Below are 26,114 nucleotides of genomic sequence, written 5' to 3'. Positions count from 1 at the left end.
TTCAGCATGTCACTATTCCCTGCCATCAGGGGTCTGACCCAATCTCTCGCCCCTCCTTCGAGATGGCCAATCACAAACGCCACTCTCGATGCCTCGTCGGGAAAGTCATTAAACTGCAGTTCAAGAGCATACTGCATCTCTGTCCTAAAGGCTTGGTAGTTCCTGGGGTCCCCCCCAAACTTCTGCACCATTCCTGGCATCTTTCTTGCTAGTGTAGCGCCTTTTGCCTTTTCTGCATCCTGCGCCCTCCTTTCTTCTAGCCTCGCCGTTTGCATTGCTAGCTGGAGTTCCAACACTCTGTACCTTTCTTCCAGGCTTGGACCCTCTCCAGCTCCTGCTGCTCCTCCGGCTCCGGCTGGGTTACTCATGATGCCTCTCTGCACAAGCTGCTTTCAGGGACTGTCCGATTGCTGTGATGGGATGATGAGCTGCTTGTGCGTAAAATCCTAATCCCTCAGAGTTTGGCTAAGTCCCCAAACCTCTGTCTGTGATGGAGCTCCTTAAACATGACTCCATCAATCGCTCGTTGAATCGGACAGTGGGCGTTTACGGAACTTCTTCCAGCATAAAAGCTCCTTAACGGAAACGCGTCTTCTGGACTCTCGGCGTGACAGTTTCCGCCGAGGAGTGGGTGTCCCTACAGGAGGTCCTGAAATCTCCCCGCTGCTCCCGCTTGAAGTGTCTCTGAGCCCTCCCTCCGACTCACTTTCCCTTGGAACTCCACTTCTCCCCCTGCTGGTCCCCTCCTCCGCTGAATGGTCTCTCTCACCCTCCATGAGCCCTTTCACCTCCTTAGTCTCAGATGGCAGTTCCCTGACAGGTAGACAGAGATGTTTAAACCTCAACACCCTCTTGGAGATCCAAATCGCCCTCATCAATCATCAGATGGATCAAATACAAATGTGTAAGCCTCAGGGGAGCCTCGGCTCATTGTCATATAGTTGAGCTACGGTTTAGTGGGGCATCTGAACCAGCCTACTGCTAAGTTATTAGACACTGTGCTCTTTCAGAGTATTTATTTTGCTTTTTATCACTTTGATGTAAAGCTATAAAAATATACTGTATAAGGCACACAGTATGTCAGAGAAATGCTTGTTTCTTGAGCAGTGAATAGAATATTGTTTTGACGGGCCGAATGTGGCATGTGATTTGAGTCATATTATTTTATGCTGAAGTTCCAAACAATGTGAATTAAAGCTTGCTATAAGAAAATGTTAGCATTACATTTTTTTTAAAAAGCCACACACAAAAACCACTGCTGACTTAGAAAGTCATGGTGAAATATTTGAGAATGATGTTTGATGTTTAATGTTTTATTTTGTTTTTATATTTTGCTGGGAGCTGCCCAGAGTGGCAGCATATAAATAATATAAATAATACAATTAATATATTATAATACTGAGGTCCAGCACCGAGGGCCTTCTGATGGTTCCCTCCCTGCGAGAAGTGAGGTTACAGGGAACCAGGCAGAGGACCTTCTCAGTAGTGGCACCCGCCCTGTGGAACGCCCTCCCATCAGATGTCAAGGAAATAAACAACGATCTGACTTTTAGAAGACATATGAAGACAGCCCCGTTTAGGGAAGATTTTAATGTTTGATGTTTTATTGTGCTTTTAATATTCTGTTGGGAGCTGCCCAGAGTGGCTGGGGAAACCCAGCCAGATGGGTGGGGTATAAATAATAAATTATTATTACTTTTACACATGCAACTCAGCTCAAATTAATTGCTCCCAAGAAGTAATGGATGGTTTAAAAATCCTAGGAGGATAGAAAGGTCTTTCTTTATCTGGTGACTTAAATACCAGGCAAGCCACACTGGGGATGATATCCCATAATCCCTGTTGGCTACCCACTTTACCTCTCAGTGCAGAAGGAGTCTGTCCTGGTTTTACATGAACTGTGTGGGAGCATGTTGAGCTGAATTCTGGGTGCTCCACTGTGTCTACCTGACTATTGCATTTATGCTCAGGACCATGTTTGAATCAGCCCACGGAAGCGAAAATCACTGTATTAAAAACTTGTTGGATAAATGTGCAGATGCTGATACCTAAACATAAATTTGAACTTGAAAGCATTTATATACCCCCATCTGGTTATACATTTGGTTATATCATGTATTGTATAATGCAAGTAGTCTTCTTGATTTATTAACGTAAAAATACATTTACTAGCAAACTGAAAATGTCAAAAACAGACATCCTAAATATTAAAATAATTATGGCCCCTGTGACATTTCCCTGTGACATAAGAGCAGTCTGCAGAAGCAAATTCACATTAAAAATGAGGTTCTCCAGATAAAAAAAATCCCCCCAACCTACTGGAAACTAAAGCATCTCTATAAATCATGAACTCCAATGCAAAGTTTAGGTACGTGCTTCTGAGTTTGTTTGTTTTTTAAAAATACTCTTTTAAAAGTATCTGAAAGTGCTTACAGTTATTTTTCTTTGTGTTTGTTTCATAGTTTTGAGAAACAAAACTTGTTGCTTCAGTTTTTGAAAACGCATACTGTAAATAATGGATGTTTTATCGGAATCCTCCCAGAATGGCCATGTTCAGGCATTTGGGGCGAACATGTGTAGGTTTAAGGAATATTAGAAGCCCTTTCGGTCCTTCTCACTGAATTCAGGAACTCCTGAGATCGTGCCATGGTGTGGGGAGACACCAAGGGCTTCCTGCAGCCAATCAGAAGCCGTGCTTTGGTTTCCGAACGTTTTGGAAGTCAAACGGGCTTCAGGAAAGGATTCCGTTTCACTTCCAAGGTGCAACTGCATAGGTTAGACATGTTTGAGGTGGGTGCAGAACTGGGAGCTGGATTGCTTATCTTTGATATTGGAATCCAGTAGACGTTTGCAACATTTGAGCAACTACATTCTGAACAGCGGTCATGCTAGATAAAGCATGACAAATGACAAGACAGAAATGCAATTGTTGCATTAATTGTATAGAAGCTATCTTTGCATCATAGCTTCCAAAATCTTCAAGGATTAGGAGCAGAATAAATATGTAAGGAGCAAATGCAAGTCAACAGTAACAAAGCATTTATTTAGCAGTCTTGAAATACCACTCAGGAGTCGTACTGGTGCTCCATTTCAGAGTATCATTTTCTTTCCACCACCCCATGTTATAGTTGTCCTGTGGTCATCGATGTAAAGAGATCTGTCATTCTTCCGACTGTCCTCAGAATTGCAACCAGAAGGTTAAAGTCAGGTGTCCTTGCAAGAGACTAAAAAAGGTAATTTCATACTCTTCTGAAATCTATACTTTTCTATTAAAATATTTGATTGACATTTTTATTCATTTTTAAAAAAATTATGGTATTGTTATATCACTCTTCATAATATCTGACCAAGGATGGATTTGTGGTATGTGTTACAGAGGTACCGGTAAGTTATATAGGATAAAACTATTAAAATCAGTAAACCGAGGGCGCAAATTGTGTATCAGTTAAATGGCCGAGTGAAAACTTTCTGGTGTTTAAGATGCAACATCCTTCCAGTTTTTAAAATACCTGAGAAAATAAAAATGTATTTACCTGACGCCAAAGCTATAACAGTGGGTGGTAGTTCCACATAACTTTTGCTAGTTTTTTACATTTTAGATATTGAAATTATTTAAAAATCATTTAACATTTAATGTGAGCCACCTTGATAAATCGTCTCTGAAAAATGGATAAATAAAAATTTTCTCTAATGTGAATTCCCAAATTCCCATGAACTGCAGTGATGCAAATATAATTCTGAAATGGGGCAAATACTATGGAATTTCTACCTTTATAACACAAGGGGATTTTAGAGTGAAGATGGTTGCTTAGATATCATAGCCTTAAAAGAAATCATTGCGCAATTAATTGAATTAAATGTGTTCAGACTTCAAAACTATCCTGGGAAATATACGGTATAGTTTAGCTCAAGTATGACTAGTCCAGAGTAAGAAGAGGAAATACGTTTTCCTGGCCAGTAGTCAGGAAAAGGCATATTTAATTACATAAAAAACTGGATCAAGAACAGTTGTTAAACTTGTGAATCCCTAATGCATTTTACAGAAGACTTTCTCGTAGTCTCAGTGCAACTGTGGTGTCATCATCACCCCTGAAGCAGACAGTATAATGGACAAATGACTTCCTCTTACATGACATTATTAATTTTTTTGCCAGAAAGCAATAAGTTTCATTCTTAATAACACTATTCTGAAAAAGAATTGCTTGGCACAAGTAGTGTCTGGCTTTTTGAGGAAACGCAATTTATAAATGTAACAAACAAATAGTGTATAACGTCATCTTTTGGGATCTGAGATGCTCACATAATCCATGCCTGCAACATGGGACCCATCTCTCTCTCTCTCTTACATATATGTCTGCTTTCATTTTCCTCTATCTTTTTTGTATGCATGCCTGATTAGAGCGAGTCCCTAAAACGTTTTGTGTTAATTGCAGCACCTTCTGTCAAATATAAGGCTCATATAGGAAATGCTGGAAAGTCATCTTAAGAAATCAGCTGTTTGGTTAATGCACTATAAAGAACACAAAATGTTAGTCCATTTCAGTGTTGGAGAATTTAAGTTTAGCTTCTCCACTGAAATCAATGTGACACAGAAGTGTTGAACACTGGCTGGATCAACCCAAAGAGATGTGGGCATTTTAGACCGGTGTTACCAAGGAAAGGGGAGAGAGAAAGAAGGTGAAATGGCATTTGTGAGGGTGAGACACCTAACAAAGACACTAGTCCAAGCTTCTCACCCACAAAAGAGTATTAATCTCTTTATTAGTGTTTGTAACAAGGCTAATGGAATATTCTGAATTTGGCTTGCTTATCCACTTCAGTGAGAAAAGCATATACGTGGCTGGAGTTGTGAAGCGAAGAGTTGTGTAATTTCAGTATGTGGGGAGAAGAGTTTCTTCTTCAAAGAAGGAGCACCCACATGACATACAAAAAAAGAAAATCTAAAAAACAGATTGATAGGGAAACCTTTAACCTCTTAGTCTTTGTAGTACAATTATTGGTTTCACTAGGTTCTCAAGGTTAAACTGTGAATACATGCCTTGAAAAATGTATTTTTCGGATGTAAATTCCCCAGTCCAAGAAATCATGAAGACTAGCTCAAGCACTCCCTTCGTGCCCAAATTTAGACCAGGCTTCCTGGTTAAAGTTCAAGCTTCCCAATTTGGACGTCGGGAGAAATGTGGTTTAAAAAATGAGCAAGTCTGTTCTGAAGCCAGGCAGCAATGAAGAGAAAGCTCATTGCTCATTAGCACTTCAACAAACTCTGCTTGGTTAGAAAGACAACTGGACTGTTGCTTTGTGTTATGTGAATAGTCCGTTACCATGTTCAGTGGTGAGAAGTACATTTTGGAAAAGTCTACTTTACCTTTGCTTTCCTACCCAGCAGACTCACAGGGCGGCTTACAAATTTCCATCTAAAACAATCTGAACTAGATATCAGATGCTTAACTAATTTCATTTATTATTGAAAGAAAAGCAGCTATTCAAATCTCAATGAAATGTAGGATTGTGCTGAATTTTATAACCATCTGATTTATGTAATTCGTAACCTAAAGCGTTAAAGTCTTGTGACAGAGAGAAAAGATTCCTTGGCACTCCCCCCCCTCTCTTAAGTCCTATTTTGGGTATCAAAATGGATGAGATAGTACTTATAGTAGGGCTTTTTCTTAATGTAGTGTGTTCTCATGAATGCAGAGACTATTAAAAAGCAACATAAGATGTATCCTAGCTACATCTTAACTGTGGTAAATACTCCTATAGGTTTATAATTTAACTGTATACTGGTTCAATTCATTCCAAGAAGGAAACGTACAAACCAGTGGCTTATCCTCAGTCCTTTAACTGGTTGTTTGTTGTTTTTTGCAAGAACATCAAGGTTTAGTGTCTGTGCTACTTCAAGAAATGACTTCACACATGAAAGTAGTTTTTTGTTGTGTTCTTTGGGCTCTTACTATACTGCATCCAGGGACACAGGTGGCGCTTTGGTCTAAACCACTGAGCTTGCCAAACGTAAGGTCGCCAGTTCGAATCCATGTGACGGGGTGAGCTCCTGCTGCTCTGTCCCAGCTTCTGCCAGCCTAGCAGTTCCAAAGCATACCAACACAAATAGATAAATAGGTACTGCTGCAGCGGGAAGGTAAACGGTGTTTCCGTGTGCTCTGGCTTCTGTCACAGTGTCCCATTGCGCCAGAAGTGGTTTAGTCATGCTGGCCACAGGATCTAGAAAGCTGGCTGTGGAAAAACGCCAGCTCCCTCAGCCTGAAAGCGAGATGAGCGCTGCAACCCCATAGTCGCCTTTGACTGGACTCAACCGTCCAGGGGTCCTTTACCTTTACCTTTATTGTTTCTATGTTTGCCCTCCTCTTCCACTTCTTTTAAGGTATAGTTGCCTTGTTCCCTTAACATCTGGGGGGCAGTAACTTCCCACCACCTGAGCTTATTTTGAAGTTATTCATTTGTCCACCTCCAAAAGTAGTTTACAAGAGTGTATGTCGTATTTACAAAACACTTGTCACAGAAATGTTGGTTATGGTGTGAACGCATCTCGTGATGAGTGCTTTTATTTGTAATTCCTTTACTACTGGGAAAAAAATGGTTTGCAAGCTAAATGACAAGAGAAGGATTCTTCGATTATATAGGAAACAGTGTTTAGGCGTGTGTGTTTTGCGATCAGGCTAATGAAGAAAAATAATATATTTTGTTTGGACCCTGCTTCTAGGAGCTGCCGTGCAGTAAGGTTCGAGGAGACCTAGTTACGTTAGAATGTGACACTGTGTGCAAGGAAATGAAACGGAAAGCTTCTGAGGTAATTTTCCTTTTGTGGTTGCAATATATCCCCACTGCTTCAAGAGACTCATGCAGAGTTATTTTCTAAAATTATTGTGCAAGAAATAGAATGCAATTAAATCCGATGTTCCCTGTTCAACAGCTGTTACATGTTAAACTTTGCTTTTTATGTATTGTGGAAAGTTTGTCATCTTGCCTTGCTGTTTATGATAAACTGTTAATACTATGAGCCTCTACACGTGCTGTATTAGAATAATGTTGCTTATGTCTCTTGCTTCCTACCTTTCCCCCCCAGTTTGGAATGTTTCTTGAAGAAGGTACACATTCATTCAGTTGGGGCCCAGAAGGCATGAAATGAGTTGCCCTGCCTTGTTCAGTTTGTTAATTTGAAGTTAGGATAGTGTAATGAATACATCTATTTAAAGTTCCAAAAATCTGATAACTAGTTTAATGCTCATGTGTGCGCACATGCTTCTCTTGATCTCTTACCACTTGATGACTACTTGGCTGGATATGAGAGCAAGTTGCATCAAAAAGAACAAGGAGTTTTGTGGCACTTTAATGAAATTTGTTTTGGCATAAGCGGACTGCAGTCCACTTCATTAGATACATGGTGTTATCCTGAGTTGGGGAGAGGGATTGCAAACAGCGGGGTCAACTAGAAACAACATGCAGAAAAGGGTAGACAACGAAGGTTTTATAATTAACAGTGGAAATTCACAAAGCAGCTGCTGATAAACACAGACATCCTGTCATCAGTAAGCAAATACACTTAGTGTGCCAAAATATTTTTGTCTGTGTTCAGTCCAGAAGTGATCGCATTGAACCACATAGTGTATTATAATAAGTTGTTTCATATTGCCATGTCCCTTTTAGTTCCTTGACCTGGGATAACTAGTCAAAGACCACTTACAGGGTGTCCTGGGAAGTTGACATTTTTCACCACTTTTGAATATTGCCATTTCTGATGCCAATTTTGCATCCTGTTGCTGCTGCTGCTGCTGCTGCTGCTGCTGTTGTTGTTATACCCCGCCCATCTGACTGGGTTGCCCCAGCCACTCCAGGTGGCTTCCAACATACATAAAAACAAAAAATTACACATTAAAGTAAGGAACTCTGTTAAGGGATGGAAGAATTGGCATCCTCAGGAGGCATTGGGCCAAAAGCCACATGTGCTTACACAGATAAGAGCATGTGCAACACTGATAAAACATAATATGCAAAGAATGTAATAAGATTCCCACCTGACTTTTTGGTAATGCAAAGAGAAAAGAAAGCCATAGATCTGGTGAGGCAACGTATTCTGGATTAGATTTTCACAAATTGTTTGCGGACTTTAATGTACATATAACATGTCTCCCCTCTACTCAAGACTGGATGTTGAAAGTTCTCTTCCACATATGTAACAAAACTTAATTATCCAAAGTGTAAAAGAGGGATTCCCTTAACAGGAATGAATACCTTTCCTCCTGTAGTTAGATCATGATGATTCAGAGGGCAGTTGACTTGGAGGAGCACTGGTATCAGTGTGGACAGCCAGAGTGCTGAAGTGCAGTTCTGTATAGCTATCCAGGATAGAAATGTACATAAAGTAAAGTGGCTGGGATACAAAAAAAGGACAGGGGAGAATAAGATATATTGGTCTTCCTACTGACAGCCCGGACCCATCAAATCATATTTTATTTAGCCAGCTTCCTAGCTGCAGTCCTTTGCAGTCCTTTCTGTTAAAAAGTAATGGGCCAAATCTCACATGGTTGACTGCCAATGTGATGAATATGGGGATGAAAGAAAGAGGATGGGGGAAGCTGGAGGCTAAGTCTGAGTTAAAAGTACAGAGTTAAACTACAAATATTTGTAGCATTTCCTTTCCTTTGTGTAATGTACTATTGTTTGTTAGTATTGATGTAGTGTAGAAGGCTGGGTGTCTTGTTTTTTATCATGTTTTTGAACACTTTATTATGCCCAGTTGATGGTCATTGGCTAACTAAAAAAGACTGGGCAAAAAGTCACATGTATAATTTTGGCTACCTGAGCATGGGTGAGGGGAAAACTGTAAAAATGCAAATTATGCATGAAAGGAGGGGAGTCCTAGTACTGGTGTATGGCAGGAGACTGTCAGTATTTTGTAGATGGAAAAGAGTTGGAATGTGAAAAAGGAAATGTTTCGGTCTGTCTGCAAGCATAGCATTAGTTTGGTTTGGAAAGAGGGCAACAGATATGACAATGATGATGAATTTTTTTTTTTTACCACTCTTTATCTGAACAATATAGGGTGGTTCACAACATAAAAATAAAAAATGAGAACACAAAATGCATAATAAAATAAAACAACACAATTATACTCCACTCCCACAATCCCTTTATAAAGGCCATAGAATGTTAATCAGCCCAAGGCATGGTGATAGAGAAACGTTTTTGCCTGACGCCTAAAGGTATGTAATGAAGGAGAACGATGAGACACAAGGAGAATGTGAGGGAAAGTTTTGGAAGTCAATACAGTGGTACCTTGGTTTACGAATTGAATCCATTCCAGAAGTCCGTTCTTAAACCAAGGCGTGCTTTCCCATAGCAGCAGGGGACTCACTTTACAAATGGAACACACTCAACAGGAAGCGAAACATGTTCTTATTCCAAGGCAAAGTTCACAAACCAAAACACCTACTTCCGGGTTTGCAGCGTTCTTCATCCAAGTTGTTCATAAACTAAGCTGTTCTTAAACCAAGGTACCACTGTACTATTCATGGCTTTTTATAGCACACAATTGTGCTCTTGTTTCTGCTTGTGTACAGTTTGCTTCTGTTCAGTTCAGTTGGAATTACTGAAACCCAAAGGCGCTTTCAGTTCCTGTGTGAAGTATATGGTACTTGAAATACAATATATAATTGACCACTAAACGAGCTTCCTTGCCAGAGGATGGGCAGATGTTTTCTCTTTATTTACTACTGTTAATGTTGAACTGCTCAATATATGTGGTTCCTAAGTGGTTTACAAAAGATGTTAAAAACCAAAATATGAGTACTTACCACAAAATAAAGCAATGGAAAAGTTTTTGCACACTAGCAAAAACAAGAGAGTGTGATAAATCTCCAGGGAAATCCTTCGTAAAAATGGGCATGGGAAGGGAAGTACCGTTACCCCCTCCAAAAAACTGCACATGGAAAGGTGTTTCAGAGGCTGGGTTATACCACTGAGATGGCCCACTTCCTTGATGTCATTATGTGATATTTCACTGATTGTATCCTGAAGATCTTGATGATTGGCTTGGGATGTATAAGGGGAGGCAACAAGTCTCTAAATATTATTGTGTCTGTGAAGCTGGGCAGGGAATTTTCAGTTGTGTAAAATAACATGCCCACCATTTAAAATACTGTGTAGTTTAATTTAAGCTATTTAATTTAAAGGTGTCTTCACCGTACTGTATTCAGCTCCTGCTGAAAACAATTCTTGTAAGCCTACCCAGATGCTTAGAAAGTTGAGGTGAATTTTAATTTGGTTTTTTTGGTATTTTAACATTTTGCATGTTTCAAAGTTTTGGAATTCTCCCCCCCCCCCCTGATTTTCTTGTTTTATCTTTTTGTGAACCACTTTGAGGTTTGTTTGTTTTTTAATCAAGCGGTGCATAGATTTTATGGAACAGAAATAGATAAAATACCTTACACCACTTATAATACTGTGCATTTTAAAAAAAACAAAAAACCACACACCTAACTGCTTTACAGTGTCTGTCTCAAAGTAGTTCAGAGCTTGGTGACTTTCTCCTGGCCACTTAATGAGGTTCCTGGTCAACTGGCCTCTGTTCCTTACAACAGTTCATGACTCAAAATTTCATCAAGCGCACCACAATGAGTTCTTGAAGGAGTAAGAGTCTATAATATAGTGGTAACAATATGCTTCAGAATATTCGGGATCTCAAGTAGCATGACTGGGGAAAACCTCCACATGCACCTTTTAAGAGCTGTTTGTGGACTACACAATTCAAGTCTAGCTTAACTCATTATAGTGACATCTCATATATTCACATGAACCCCAGTGAATAGCATATGTTCCAGTTCATATAAATAACAGGTACAAGAGAGGGGGCTTTTTTTAATGGCAGCCCTATCACTTTGGAGTTCCCTTCAGAGATGTGCAGCTGGGCCCCCTTTGGATGTGTTCAGCCACATCGTATTTGCCTGTTCCATACTGCCTTTATTTGAATCCAGATGCTGTCCTATATTTGATCTGATCCGTGGTGTTGTGTGGGATCGTTTCATAGCGTTGAATGCTAAGTTTTAAATTGCTTTTACGATTTTAATTGTGAACAGCCTTAAGAGGGCCAAGGCCTTGAAAGGCAGTGTAAGAATAACTAAATAAATGAGCAAAAGTGTAATGCTACTTCCAGCAATTAACAGGGGAGCAAACTTGGGCCCCAGGTTATGGGTTCCCAGTGCGTGTGACCTCATGACGTCATGTTGTGGTGTGACCTCATGACCTCATGTGCACCCCCCTGCTTCAGAACATAACTTCCGGTGGCACTGGAAGTCATGTTCCAAGGTCACGTGCATCGGGGGCCCTTGTTTGGGTGCTGAGCAACCACAACAAAAATTTTCTGGGTGCTCAGGCACCCAGAGCCCCCTGTAGTTGGTGCCCCTGGCAATTAGTAAGTTGCAGTTTATTATGTGCTAAGCATTATTATTTTTATATGCACACAGATTAAAGAGGCCGAGGCCAGAGCTGCCCTTGAAGAGGAAAAACGAAGACAACAGGTACCCACCAACTTAGTGCGGAAAACTCTAGGACTATAATCCTACATGTTGTTTGGGCTGCTTAAATTTCAGTGAAGGCAACTGAATGCAGAATGATGAGCTCACAAAATTCTAGTTACAGTACTATTGTACCATGCGTATAAAGTTTTAATATGCACTATTTTAAGACACAGTTGAAAAAAGATGACACCCCCCCCCTTTTTGCCACATTTATTTTTATAACTTTTTCTGCTTTCCTCCTATCCAGGCTGAGCTGGAGGCTTTTGAGAACAGGCTGAAAGGTCGTCGGAAGAACAAGAGAAAAAAGGACGAGGTCGAAGTTGAACTATCTGCATGGCAAAAATATAAGAACATGATTGTGTTGCCAGTATGTGGAGCTGCTGTCATAATGTTTGCGTGGTTCATAGCCTACAATGACTAAACTATTCCATTTCAAAACACCTCAATATGATTATAGAAAGCTAACTGCTAAGATGCTGTGATATAAATTAGGATTTAATGTTCAGTTGTACAGGTAGCGACTGATTGGCATGTCAGTGGGGCCCACGTAAGGCCGCCCCACCCTGTTGAACCCTTTTTGTGATGTTTTTGGGTCAGTTCGGGATTGGCACAATACGGTTGTGCACATATCGGACGCACATGATATGGTTGCTGCCTGTAGTTCGTTATAATTTTCCTGTTCATTTAGAGAATGCTAGAACCAACCCCAGATCCTATACTTTGCTCCCAAATCAATTTAAAATAATGAGGTGACTCGATTGAAAGTTCTACAGTATAGTTGGTTGAACTATGCTAAGCAATTGTGCCAGATTATATTTTTAAAGTCTAATTTGAGAACCACCGAGTACCATTCCTGTCAATATCCATTTGTTTTGTTCCACGTGTGCACCAGATGAGCACTTGGTTTGTGTAGTCATTTTTAACCTCTTGGCAGGTGAAAGCAAGAAATGGATGGTTTGATACTGTCACAGATGACCATGCCTAATCTCTGTTGGAGGATGCTTGAAACTCTGATCCTGTAAGATGTAGTTCCTATAGCACACATGCGCACTACAGCACAGTCTTGCATGAAAAAGCACCCTTGTTTGGTTCAGATCATATGCAAGGACTGGGTTGTGAATCATGCTGTTATCTGAATAGAAGACAATGTTTTAATGTTTTCATCTTAATGTGGGTCTTCAGAATAAACCATAAAGCCGTTCTTGATGCTGAGCAGTTCTAGTCATACTTTGTCAAACGTATCTTTTAAAATACAATACGGGTGTTCTGTACCTCCAAGATACATTTTTTGTCGAATAACATATTTCTAAAGGGAAGTTGTCAGATTTTATTCCGGGACCTCTTGCAAACCTGGTCATATGCAAGTTGTCGATTTTATTTACCTTTTATTTCAAGTTCTGTTTTTTGCTAGTAAAAAGAAAATAGTAATTAAGGATATTGCTCTCCCTCTGAAATGTAGCTTTCTCGAAGAAAATTTACATCAAATAAATTCGTAGCTGTGTTTGCTGTGTGTAAAGTGGCATTCACAATTTAGAAAACGGTGTATGTACATGTGGCAAGTTCATTATTAGTTCAGGTGTGCAGATACATAGAAAAATATGAAATGTTGTCTTAAGCAGATGCTCTCAGAGCTGGAATTTAAATATCAAATCAAGTAGCAAATGTCCTAGCTAACCTGTTCATTGTTTCTGTTTACAAATTGACACCCTTGCTTTCACCCCTTCAAAAGTGAACAATAAACTTTACTCCTGAACTACTTTTGTATTTAATTATATAGTGACTATTGTCACATCAAATGAGGGAGTGCAAGTTCTTCTGACTTGCTTGCTAGTGCTTAAAATGCTAAATAAATATTACTGATTATTAATTTCCTGTCCAAATTTGGTCTTTGTAAGAATTACCTAAATCCAAGCCTCAAATCTTGGGCAAACATCCCAGGTGAAGTCTGGTAGGAATGCCTTTTGGATACCTTCAAATAATCTGAAATTGATATTTTCACATATTTCCAGCAGTGGGTCTTATCTACTTATGATGATTACACATAAGATAAATATATCTACTGTTCAGGGATATTTTGATCAGATGTATGCTGGCAGATTGTAAAACGCTCTTTGGAAAGGAAAACCGCAAAATATTGTAACTTTGGACTTCTTATATTTACTAAAGAGTACAGTTATTTTTGTTTTTCCATTGATTTAAGAAAGTAACTTGAAGAAATCCATCCTGTAATTGTACATTTTAAGAATTCTAACTTGGTCAGTAGTTCAGTTCCTAGCCACATGAATAATTGATACTAATATCACCTAAGGCTGTCAGATTTCACTTTTAGGATATGTTAGCATGAGTCATTTATTTTTGTACTGTTATAACAAAAAAGAGAAAATCCGTCTGTCGATGTAGATAAATAGTGTGAAAACTGATACCTGTTTGAGTCTTACTATGTATTATGTGTGTTAGTAAATCAGCATTCTCTTGGTTTGAATGTTGATGAGATTTGTTAGCTTCTCAACACAAATAACTGGAAAGCTAAAAGGTTTTCGCTACTTCAGCACTTGTATTAAAACATTTGTCTTTGTTTATGTGTAAATGTACCTTCATTTGAAAGAGAGTTGCTCCTTTAATGTTTCGGATGTTCAGCTGAGTGGAAGATGAGAAAAGCAGGCACAATTTCAGTGTGGGGTAAGGCCTTCAGAATCACTTGCCATTTCTTGATATGAATGAGAGGGGAGCATAGCTCAATTAGCAGAGTTATATACTTTGCACACAGAACATACCAAGTTCAGTCTCTGGCATTACCAGTTGGAAAGACCCCAGTTTGCACAGTATATGAAAGACCACTTCCTGAGATTCTGGAATGGCAGATTTCGATGTTATGGCTGCCACCAGGTCTTCCGCACCATGAAATAACATATTTTTGTACTGGGCATTCAGTTCAATATAGCATCTAGAAAATCTCAGCTTTCATTTTTTGATAACATTTCTAAGCTACAGTATATGACTATAAAGTTCAGAGTTGAAAGTGTGTGAACAGTGCTGGTGAAATCATAGGAATTGTAGAGTTGGGAGGGACTACGAGGGCCACCTAGTCCAGCCCGCAGCAATCCAGGAATCTTTTGCCCCATGTGGGGCTGGAATCCACAACCCTGAGATTAAGAGTCATGCTCTACTGACTGAGCTATGCTATCTTGGGGCAGTGGTGGTGAGCAGACTGGATAGTGCTCATTTAAATGGGGCTTCCTTTTACAGCAGTAGCTCTTTTGCTTCTCAAGGCTAGCAGAATAAATTATATGAAAAGAAGTAAATATAAATGTGTTCATGTGCTTATAATTTTACACATCTCAGAATTCCGTTTTTCTAAATTTAGGAATCTCCTGTGTTAGAGCTGGATAAGCAGAAGCTAAGAGGAAATCAGTAGTCTTGCAGGTATCGTATTGTGTGTTTGCCTGTTGTATGCTTCACATACCCAAATAACAATAAAGGATAGGCCTGTGATGAGTTTTCAAGAAAGTGGGGGAGGGGGGTAGTAATTCACACCACAGTAAAGGTAAAGGTAAAGGTACCCCTGCCCGTAGGGGCCAGCCTTGACAGACTCTGGGGTTGTGTGCCCATCTCACTCAAGAGGCCGGGGGCCAGCGCTGTCCGGAGACACTTCCGGGTCACGTGGCCAGCGTGACAAAGCTGCATCTGGCGAGCCAGCACAGCACACGGAAACGCCGTTTACCTTCCCGCCAGTAAGCGGTCCCTATTTATCTACTTGCACCCGGGGGTGCTTTCGAACTGCTAGGTTGGCAGGCGCTGGGACCGAGCAGTGGGAGCGCACCCCGCCGCGGGGATTCGAACCGCCGACCTTTCGATCGGCAAGCCCTAGGCGCTGAGGCTTTTACCCACAGCGCCACCTGCGTCACACCACAGTAAGCATGGCCAATAGTCTAAACTGGAAAGAGAGCTCAGTCCAAATATTCCACATTAGTCCTAAATCCAGCTTGGCTACCCCTATACTTACTTGTGACATCACTTTTTATTCAAACACACTTAGAACTAAATGTTGAATCATTTAGGCTTATTCGGTTTTTCATTCAGTAAACATGCAAATTTGCAGATTTTCCAGATGACTTTGCCTGTATTCACACTTTATTTCTTTATTGGACTAATTAGTCACTTTTGTTTACATAATGTAAAGAGTGACTTGCAATATAATACAGAAATTTTAATTAATATAAAGCTAAAACAAAGTAAAAGCTAAACACACACACGTATATAAGAACCCATTGAAAGAGGCTGTAGTGCCGTAAGCAGGGAGCCACCATTGAAAAAGTTGTATTCCTGTGTTGCCACTTCTGGATAGAGTTTGGAGAGGGCACACAGAATGCAGGATCTGGTTTGGTTTATGTGGGGACAGGTGGTCCTTGAGGTATCAGGGCCCTGAGCCGCCTAACACTTTATAAATCAAAACCAGCCCTTTGAATTGAGCCCGGAAACTAATTGGTAGGCAATACAGTCTTGCCAGAATTGGTTTTCTATGCTTAGACCATCTTGCATTGTCTTCAGTCAAAGTTGGCCCAATGTACAACACATGACAACAGAGGTTGGGCTGCCCCTGTCCAGATGAGTGTGCAAATTAGGTAAAGGGACCCCTGACCGTTAGGTCTAGTCGCGGACGACTCGGGGGTTGCGGTACTCATCTCGCTTCACTGGACAAGGGAGCCAGCGTGCAGCTTCTGGGTCATGTGGCCAGCATGATGAAGCCGCTTCTGGCGAACCAGAGCAGTGCACGGAAACGCCGTTTACCTTCCCGCCGGAGCAGTACCTATTTATCTACTTGCACTTTGACATGCTAGGTTGGCAGGAGCAGGGACTGAGCAACGGGAGCTCACCCGTTGTGGGGATTCAAACCGCCGACCTTCTGATCGGCAAGCCCTAGGCTCTGTGGTTTAGACCACAGCACCACCCGCTTCCACCATCTAAAGCGGATGCAGGGCTTTTGCATCCTGGAAGCCACTTGAGCCTCAGATGACAGTAATGGATCCAGCAGTACACCCAAACTGCACACTTGCTACTAGAGAGGAAGTATAACCCCATGCAGAGCGGGGCACTTCCTACACATCCAGTCTAGGGATCCACCCACCTACAGTGCCTCAGTCTTGTCTGGATTGAGCTTCAGTTTATTGGCTCTCATAAAGTCCACTATTGAGGAAAGACATTGTTTCAGCATTTCCACTGATGGCCACACCTGCAGATGGAAAGGAGAAGGAACAGCTGTGTGTCGTCAGCGTATTGCTGATAACATACTCCAAAACTCCAGCTGACACCACTTAGCAGTTTCATGTAGATGTTGTATATTGGTTATATATGCTTCAGCATTTTAACTTGACTCTCTTGTCCCAGCCAGAAGTTCAGGTCTCCTCTTCCGCTAATGAACCTCTTGCAATAGTAAGTATTTGAAATGTGATTATGCCAACTTGTCTTCTTCACCTGTTGTTTACTGATGTATCATTCTCTCCCAATTGTGAATTCGGTGGTCAAGTATCTACTGGTTTAGGAACAGAACAGGGCCACCCAAAAACAAAGTAGTAGTTTGTACTTTGTTGGATTGTGCTAGATATGCAGAAGTATATGACTTTGCAAACTAACAGAAAAACTCAAAAGGAGGCTGATAAGAAGCTGTGAGCTTCCAGGGTATTTGGCAGGAGTGAGGAACCCAGTGGCTGGAAGTTGTAGTTCGGCAATGTCAGAAGGCTAAAGGCTCCCTACACTTTAGAATCATAGAATTGTAGAGTTGGAAGGGACCCAAGGGTCATCTAGTCTAACACTCTGCAATGTAGGAATCTCAGCTAAAGCGTCCATGGTGTCGTCTGCGAATTTGATGAACATTCCTTCAATTCCTTCATCCAAATCGTTTTATAACGATGTTGAACAACAACAACAGGCCCAGGACAGAACCCTGTGGCACCCCAATTATCTCTTTTTTCCAGAATGAGGAGGAACAGGATCAGTCAGAGGGAGCAACATATTGCAACATATATTTGGCAGGCCCCACCATATTTCTGTGCTGTCTCCTCAAAATAGGCTTGAGGCAGCTTTAAGAAAAATAGTCAAAACAACATCTTGGCATAATATATTGCCATGGCAGTTCTTGCCTCGTTTACAAACATGCATTATAAAAGGCTCGGTTGCAAGGTGGTACCTCTACTTATGAACTTAATTTGTTCCGGAGGTCCGTTCTTAACCTGAAACTGTTCTTAACTAGAAGCGTGCTTTCGCTAATGGGGCCTCTTGCTGCCGCTGTGCTGCCGGCACACGATTTCCGTTCTCATCCTGGGGCAAAGTTCTCAACTCGGGGTAACTCTTCCAGGTTAGCGGAGTTTGTAACCTGAAGCGTTTGTAACCTGAGGCATTTGTAACTCTAGGTACCACTGTATTTTGGAATGGCAAATCATTGTAGTTTTGCCAGACAGTTGAAAGCTGGAGTACAGAACAATGAGAAAATTGTGAGGGTGGCACCAATAACCCCAGGTACAAAAGAGGCAGCATAGTCCAAGTAGAGGAGGAATGCTTAATCGAAGGCCTATGGGGTATTAGTGCTGATGGACCTGGTTATTTGTTTCGACTGTGAATTATCTGCCTTTTGATAGAATCCTAGAATACTGAATTATGGCATATTGTTTTGTAGTGGTTTTATATTGAGCTGTTGTGCCCCATCCTAAGGTCGCTTGTTGATGAAGAGTGGGCTAAAAATATTTTAAATAAATGTGACTAACTTACTCTAAAATGGGGCTGGATAATCTAGAGGTACAGTTAAATAGAAATACTTTCCATTGGCAGAATTAAGTTGAAATTATAATGGTTCTGTTAGAATTCCATGCCGCGTGTTTAAAAAAGAGAAAGACCTAAAACACAATCTTTAATTTTGCTTATTTTTCTTCCTGAAGAAGTAGTGGTGGACTTTAAACGTACAGTATTTGGATTTGTATGCAGTAAACGTTGAAGGTTTTAGCCTCTTTTAGAGAGTAATATCTCTGTGAAGGGAAGTCCAGATAGTTGGCACCCACAAGGGAGGAGTGCATCATAAGGCAACCTGGGAAAGGCTTTTCCAGCTGCTCTTAATAGAAGAGGTTAGTTCTTATGGGGGACATGTTTAAATATAGGGGGCTTGAGATGTAAAGGTGAAAAACAACACCTTGAATGGCCTGCCAATGCCAACATAGTAAAGTGATGACTGGGTGGTTTTTAAAAAAAACTTCCCATTTATGGAGAGTTGAGCTTAATGCCACACGGCTACACAAATTCCAAGCACTTTGTGGTTTTAATTGGTGACTTCAGTACTAGACAATGCTACTCTCCTCCCCAGTATGCTTTAAAGTTATATTGGTTAATGTTCCTACAACTACAACAACAACAACAACAAAAATGTGATTACAACATAATTTATTAATACATGTTGTTTGTTATTGGTTATCTGGAGCCAGAAATACAATTGCATTCTACCTGTAAAGTAGCTGTGTTGGTTCAGTTCCAATTCGATGAGCCCTGGAAATTGAATATCTTTTAAATGTGGGTGCTTCTGAAAAATAAATAAAATGGTATATTAATAAGTCATCCTGTGACTGGTGTCACAGTAGAGCTCAAAGGTCAGGACAGTGTATTATCCCACTACAACCGTAGGAGGCATTATTTACTTGGGAGCATGGGAATGTCCTGGCTTTGGGGGCATGCAAAGAAGTTATCACTGTAATGCTAGAAGTGATGTGCAGTATGAGTACTGAGTCAGTAACACTACTACAGTATCTACTGTGACCACAACATTCTTCCTGTACTTTCTGTTGTCTCCTTCTCCTATGACTCATTCATTGTAGATAAGCAGAGCATGTAGACAGTGACTACAGTGGTACCTCGGGTTACATATGTTGAGTTTCTGTTAATTGGTTCTCATGGGAAACTTACAGATTCTGGCTTCACACAATTAACTCAAGGCAGTGTCAATTTACTCTTGGCAGAAAGCCAAGGTCAGCTTGACCTAGAAACTACTTACTCTGATTGGTTAACGACCAGCACTCAACTCTGTTATCTAGGGATTGCTAGCACAGTGTGATGTGGGGTGTGTTAGGAGTAGGAGTGCTGTGTATGGTTAAGAGAGAGAGAGAAAGAAAGGATTTATTTTGCTTTGTTTTGTATGCAGAAACTCTGCTGGTTTTATTTTTCCTTTTAATAAATCCTGTAAATAGTTATTCTGAGTCTAGCTGACTAGTCATTTCCACCTCAACTAGCTTCTTCGCTGTGCAGGAAAACTCTGCTACGTTTGGGCTAAAGCCATTAGAGCTATGCCTGACACTTCAAAGTTCCATGAGGTTATGGGTATTGTGCTGCCAGCCTGAGTTGTGGTGGTGTCAGCATCAACGGCGTTGGTTCCAGTAGTTCCAGAAGTTGTTGTTTCTGTTGGTGCAGCAGATGGACACTGGCTGGTTCCTGACTGTGGTGAGCTGGTGACGCAGCGGACACAAGGACAACAGCTGCAGCGTGTGAGTGCTGGGTGCTGTGGTTCCTGTTTTCTCTCTCGGTGGTCGTGAGTAGCTGGTTCCGGGTTCCAGGGACATCGCTCTCAAGATGGCCTCACAACCAGTTCAGATGGCTTTTGAGCGTCTGAATGACTCCAATTACTTGCTGTGGTCGGAACGCATGCAGGCAGTGCTGCAGAGGGATCGTCTCTGGCAAGTGGTGAGTAAGTTTCCTGCGAAGCCTGATGATGAGGACCTCGATAAAGACCAAAGAGCAAGGGCCACAATTGTCTTGGGGCTGGAAGATTCCCAGTTGCCGTATGTGAAGGGAATCAAGACAGCTAGAGGTGTGTGGCAAGCACTTAAAGAACTCCATGTGCGTGAGACAGCGGTTTCCAAGCTGTTCATTCGCAAGGCATTGTACAAGGCAATGTTACAGCCTGGGGTTACAATGCAGGAACACCTACACAGTTTACAGTTAAAGTTTGCTGCGCTACAGGAAAGAGACTGTGCATTAGACCAGCAGGAGAAGGTGGCTATTATTTTGAGTTCTCTCCCGGAAAGCTGGGATAATTTAGTTTTGTCTCTAGAAGGCATACAGGAGCGTGATTTATCAATCAGTTACGTTACTGGGCGTTTGATTGAAGAATGGCAGAAGAGGCAAGAAAGGTCGTTTGCTGCAGAGGCTTCTACAGGCGGGCGGTTTGGAAGGAGTTCTCATGCCGTGCCAGGGGTGAAGCAAGAGCAGCGTGCCGGTGAGGAGTCTGCGTTTGCTGTTAGGCGTTGTTTTCGATGTGGGTCTTCAGCGCATCTAAAACGACAATGTCCTGAGTTGGTCAAGTCTCAGTTGCCGGTGCAGGAGCAGAGACATCAGCAGCAGCAGCAGCAGCAGCGGAAAAAGAAATTCTTCAAACGAAAACAGTCGGCTCAACTGGTGACCGCCGAGGTCAAGATTGCTGATGAGAAACAAGCTGTCTGGGTGATCGATTCGGGAGCATCTCGGCACATCGTAAATTCAGATGAATTGTTTGTTTCCAAGAACTCAGCACAGCGCAGCCAGGTGGCTCTAGCAGACGGAAGTACTTCCGAAGTGATTTCGGGGGGTGCAGTTTTTGTTCCTTGTCTTCGTGAATGCCTGCAAAATGTACTTTGTGTGCCGTCATTAAGGAGCAATCTGATGTCTGTAGATTGTTTGCTAAAAGCTGGGTTTAAAGTGTATTTTGAAGGAGACAGTTGCATTATTAAGAAGGCTGGTGAGATTTTAGGCACTGCTAAGTCAGAGGGAGGCTTGTTTTGGCTTAAAGCAGGATCTCAAGTTGCAGCAGTAGTGAGTAAATCTCAGCCTGCAGTGAATAACAAAGCTATACATGACAACTGTGTGCACTTATTGCATAGGAAATTGGGGCATGCTTGCTGGAAAAGTGTACTAAAAATGTCTGAATTGGCTGATGGGGGTAATTTAAAGAGTTGTAACAAGTACCTTGATTGTAACGTTTGTAAAAAGGTTAAAACCCACAGAGTCTCTTACCCCAGAAGTGACAGAGTTAGTGAGTCACCGCTACAGCTGGTTCACATGGACGTAATTGGTCCATTTGCTGTAAGCAGGGGTGGATCGCGTTTTTCATTAACAATTGTGGATGACGCCACGCGTTATTCTTGGGTTTTCCCCATGAAGAATAAGGGTGACGTGTTCACTAAGTTTAAAGGCTGGGTGGCATCTGTGGAAAGATTTCTGTCCACTAAAGTCAGAAGGATTCAGACGGACAGAGGTGGCGAATTTATGTCAAATGCTTTTAGAGATTGGTTACAAAAGCGTGGCATTGGGCATAGAAAAACGAACGCTTTTTCCCCAGAGGAGAATGGCGTTGCAGAGCGAAAAAACAGATCTTTACAAGACATGATGTTTGCCATGCTTGATGATGCTGATTTGCCCATGTCTTATTGGGGGGAGAGCATGCTCACCGCGTGTTATCTCCAAAATAGGCTCTTTCATCAAACAATAGGTACAACTCCGTACTTTAAATTGTTTCAGAAAAAACCCAAAATTGACCATTTGCATGTGTTTGGATCAAAAGCCTGGGTGTTAATTCCAAAACAAATGAGGAAGAAGGGAGATCCTAAGACCAAACAGTTAGTGTTTGTGGGTTACCAGGAGCTGGGAAAAGGTTTCCGCTTTGCTGAAGGGACAAATGGCATTGTGATCTCCAGGAATGCCAGTTTTTGTGAACATAGTGGCTGGGAGAGACTACATGCCAATACTGAGGTTTGGTTTGAACCTTCCCAGGAGCTTCATGACTCTGAAGGTAAACATAGAGAATCAGAGTCTGAGGGGGAGGAAAGTTCAGATAAGAGCTCTCAAGAAAGTGGAGTTGCCCAAAGACCAGTTGTTAAGCAACAAAAGAGAGGTCGTAGTTCTGAGGAGGAAAGTGGGTCAGAAGAAAAATCTTCTCCCAGAAGATCTAAAAGACAAAACAAAGGAGTGCCTCCGGTGCGTTTTTCTCCAGATACTGCAAATGTGTTTAGTGTGATTGCAGAACCCAAGAGTTTTCAGGAGGTGTTAAAGTTACCAAAAGAGGAGGCAGAGCTCTGGAAGCAGGCAATGGAGGAAGAGATGTCCTCTCTGAATGAGCACAAGGTTTTTACACCAGTAGCAGCGCCTGAGGGGGCAAAGATTGTAGGCTGCAGGTGGGTGTACAAACTTAAACCTCTGGTGACAGGAGAGTACAAATACAAAGCTCGTTTAGTGGCTCAAGGATACTCTCAGAGGCCTGGAAAAGATTATGACGAGACTTTTTCCCCTACTGCTAAGGGGGACAGTGTAAGGCTGATTTTAACGCTTGGAGCAAAGAGAAAACTCCTGTTAAACCATTTTGATATCCAGACTGCATATTTACATGCATCAATATCAGAAGACCTGTATCTAGCCGAACCGCCTGGTTATGAGACAGGTTCCAATAGAGTGTTGAAATTAAACAAAGCTCTATATGGTCTTAAACAGGCTGCAAGATCTTGGAACAAATGTTTCCATGAGGCCTTAGTGTCATTTGGTTTCAAGCAGAGTACAGCTGACAATTGTGTTTATGTACGTGGTACAGGCAGTGATCAAGAGTTTTGTCTGATTTATGTAGATGATGTATTGTATGCTTGCAAAACAGATAAACAAACTAAAAGGTTTGCCAAGCAATTGTCCAGTAAGTTCAAAGTGAAAGACTTAGGCCCGGTTAGGACATATCTAGGGTTGGAAGTGTGCTGGGCCCAAGATGGCAGCTGCCTAATTAGTCAGCAGAACAAAGTTAAACAACTACTGACTACATACAGGATGCAGGATTGCAAAGGGGCAGTGGTGCCTATGGATCCAGGTTTCATAAAAAACACTTCATATAGATGAGAGTCCTGAATTTGAACATCCTGATGTATATCATTCTGTAATTGGAAGTTTATTGTATCTAGCACAGTGGTCCAGACCTGATATTAGCTACGCAGTAGGCATATTAAGTAGATTGGTCTCAAAACCCACACTAAATGCCTGGAAAGGGGTAAAACAAGTTCTGAGATACCTCAAACAGACAATTGGCTATATGTTACAATTAAATTCTTCAGAGGATGAAATGTTGAGTTGCTACTGTGATAGTGACTGGGGAAATTTGCCGGATAGAAAATCTGTCACAGGACTGGTCATAATGGTCGGTGGAGCTTTAATCAGCTGGCGGTCACGCAAGCAAGACGTTGTAAGTGTGTCATCAACGGAATCAGAGTACGCCGCGTTGAGTGAATTGTGCAACGAGGTGATTTATTTCAAGCATTTGTTAGCAGATTTAAATGTAAATTGTGGAGAACCAGTACAAGTTTACATTGATAATCAAGCTTGTATAACCTTAAGTAAAACAGAGGGTTTCAAATCGCGTTCCAAACATATCTCTGTAAAATACCACAATGTACGTTGCTGTGTACAAGACAATGTAATCACCTGTACTTATGTATCAAGTGAAGAAAATGTAGCAGATGTGTTAACTAAACCATTGGCAAAGGTAAAGAACAAACGAATGTGCAAGGGTTTAGGTTTGCTGGAAAAATAATCTCCTACATAGGTGTATTTGATGTTAATTGTCCAGCAGAATCTGTGAGGGGGTGTTGAGTTTCTGTTAATTGGTTCTCATGGGAAACTTACAGATTCTGGCTTCACACAATTAACTCAAGGCAGTGTCAATTTACTCTTGGCAGAAAGCCAAGGTCAGCTTGACCTAGAAACTACTTACTCTGATTGTTTAACGACCAGCACTCAACTCTGTTATCTAGGGATTGCTAGCACAGTGTGATGTGGGGTGTGTTAGGAGTAGGAGTGCTGTGTATGGTTAAGAGAGAGAGAGAAAGAAAGGATTTATTTTGCTTTGTTTTGTATGCAGAAACTCTGCTGGTTTTATTTTTCCTTTTAATAAATCCTGTAAATAGTTATTCTGAGTCTAGCTGACTAGTCATTTCCACCTCAACTAGCTTCTTCGCTGTGCAGGAAAACTCTGCTACGTTTGGGCTAAAGCCATTAGAGCTATGCCTGACACTTCAAAGTTCCATGAACATACGCTTCAGGTTACAGACTCCGCTAACCCAGAAATAGTACCTCACGTTAAGAACTTTGCTTCAGGATGAGAACAGAAATCGTGCTCCGGCGTTGCGGTGGCAGCAGGAGGCCCCATTAGCTAAAGTGGTGCTTCAGGTTAAGAACAGTTTCAGGTTAAGAACGGACCTCTGGAACGAATTAAGTACTTAACCCGAGTTACCACTTTATAGGGTGTTCATTTGACTCCTCCAAGGTAGACTGTGCAGCACCTATATTGACTGGTGTGTATGTGTCTTGATTTGTTTGGGCGAGCTGCTGTATTGGTGTTGGATCATGTCCATAGCTAACTACATTTCAAGTGTTATAATTCCAAAGAGCATACTCATAATCTAAAAACAGTTGTTTTAGAAACCAAATCTTTTTTCCCCCATGGGTTGAAGGCCATGTTTGGATCCTTTACGGGCTGCATGTGCCCTGCAGACTAGCTGTTTCCCAACCCTGAGATCCAATATGGTGGTTGTGAACTCTCAAGCCCTTGCTTTCTACAGCCATGTAACTCACTGTATGCCAAATTATCTAAGGATTACATGCTGGTTAGGATTATAAAATGGTCAACACTGCTCCATATGGGGTTTATAGAAGAGCAAAGTGAACAAGATGGATAATCCAGAAGTCATCTCGGATTACTAAAGCGCTTCCTCCTGTTAAGTGTTATCCTGTACAATTGCAGTTCTTGACATTTTTGTCAACAGTTCTGACAGGGAAGAAAAACGATGCAGAGAATAAAGTCAGAAACTATGTTAATAAATGACATTTTTTCCCCATGAGCATTTTCAAAGTCAATATTTATCCTTCTCTTAAGGAGTCTCCAAAGGACACAAAGAATCGTTCAAGATTAATGTGGCTGATTTTCCCTGTGGAACTATATTGTAAAAGGGGACAGATCCTTATTCTCCATGTCATATTGAAGACTACCACTGTACCTTTTAAAATTTGGGGTAGGAGCTGGGTCACTACAGTAAGATACCCCATTCATGAGTGTATGTTCTCTAAGAGGCGTGAAAAAACAGGCATGCCACTTCAGATTTTAATATAATAGCACAGTTGCAATCAGGGGTACCAACTTAAATAAAATAGGGGAGACAAGTAAGCCCTGCCCTGCATAATCGGATCACATGACGCGGTGCACAGACACAATTTGAATGGCAATGCCCTTCAACTTTGGGGGCCTCTGCCCCCCTCAAATGTTTTATTGGCAGGGGGTTAAATACCCCTTGGCCCCTAGGAGTTGGCTCCTATGGTTACAATGTTCAAATTTTCACTCTTAGATATATTCAAGATTACATTGCAATACAGGCAACCCACAGTTTACACAGGGGTTACGTTCCAAGGCATGGCGTGTTTAAGTGAAATCACGTAAATTTGAAACTCCATTGAAAAAGCCAGCAAACACTCCATTCCGCCTCTTTTTGTGATGTTTCCGGGTCACTTCCAGGTTCGGTGTGATGCACATGCACAGTTGCGCACATAATTAAA

The 26,114-nt window shown here is 41.3% G+C and overlaps 2 protein-coding genes across 3 annotated transcripts in view; both read left to right on the top strand.

Annotated features, from left to right (window-relative positions):
- NFXL1 (nuclear transcription factor, X-box binding like 1) overlaps nt 1–14,106 on the top strand; it is a 58,812-nt gene extending 44,706 nt beyond the window's left edge. For both annotated transcript variants that reach the window (XM_053403575.1, XM_053403576.1), the window contains 4 exons: nt 3,129–3,233; nt 6,719–6,805; nt 11,478–11,531; nt 11,779–14,106. In XM_053403575.1, coding sequence (XP_053259550.1) covers nt 3,129–3,233; nt 6,719–6,805; nt 11,478–11,531; nt 11,779–11,952 — 420 coding nt within the window. In that variant the 3' untranslated portion in view covers nt 11,953–14,106. The remainder of the gene's footprint in view (nt 1–3,128; nt 3,234–6,718; nt 6,806–11,477; nt 11,532–11,778) is intronic.
- A 21-nt stretch (nt 14,107–14,127) lies between these two features.
- Nucleotides 14,128–26,114, top strand: part of CORIN (corin, serine peptidase) — a 136,392-nt gene continuing 124,405 nt past the window's right edge. Inside the window, exons 1-3 of the mRNA XM_053403571.1 lie at nt 14,128–14,210; nt 14,896–14,954; nt 16,917–16,961. The gene's annotated coding sequence lies outside the window, so the exon portion shown is untranslated. The remainder of the gene's footprint in view (nt 14,211–14,895; nt 14,955–16,916; nt 16,962–26,114) is intronic.

Source organism: Podarcis raffonei, chromosome 9, assembly GCF_027172205.1.
Source record: "Podarcis raffonei isolate rPodRaf1 chromosome 9, rPodRaf1.pri, whole genome shotgun sequence".
In the NCBI taxonomy this organism is placed as follows: domain Eukaryota; kingdom Metazoa; phylum Chordata; class Lepidosauria; order Squamata; family Lacertidae; genus Podarcis; species Podarcis raffonei.
This window is presented reverse-complemented; position numbering and strand designations above follow the sequence as displayed.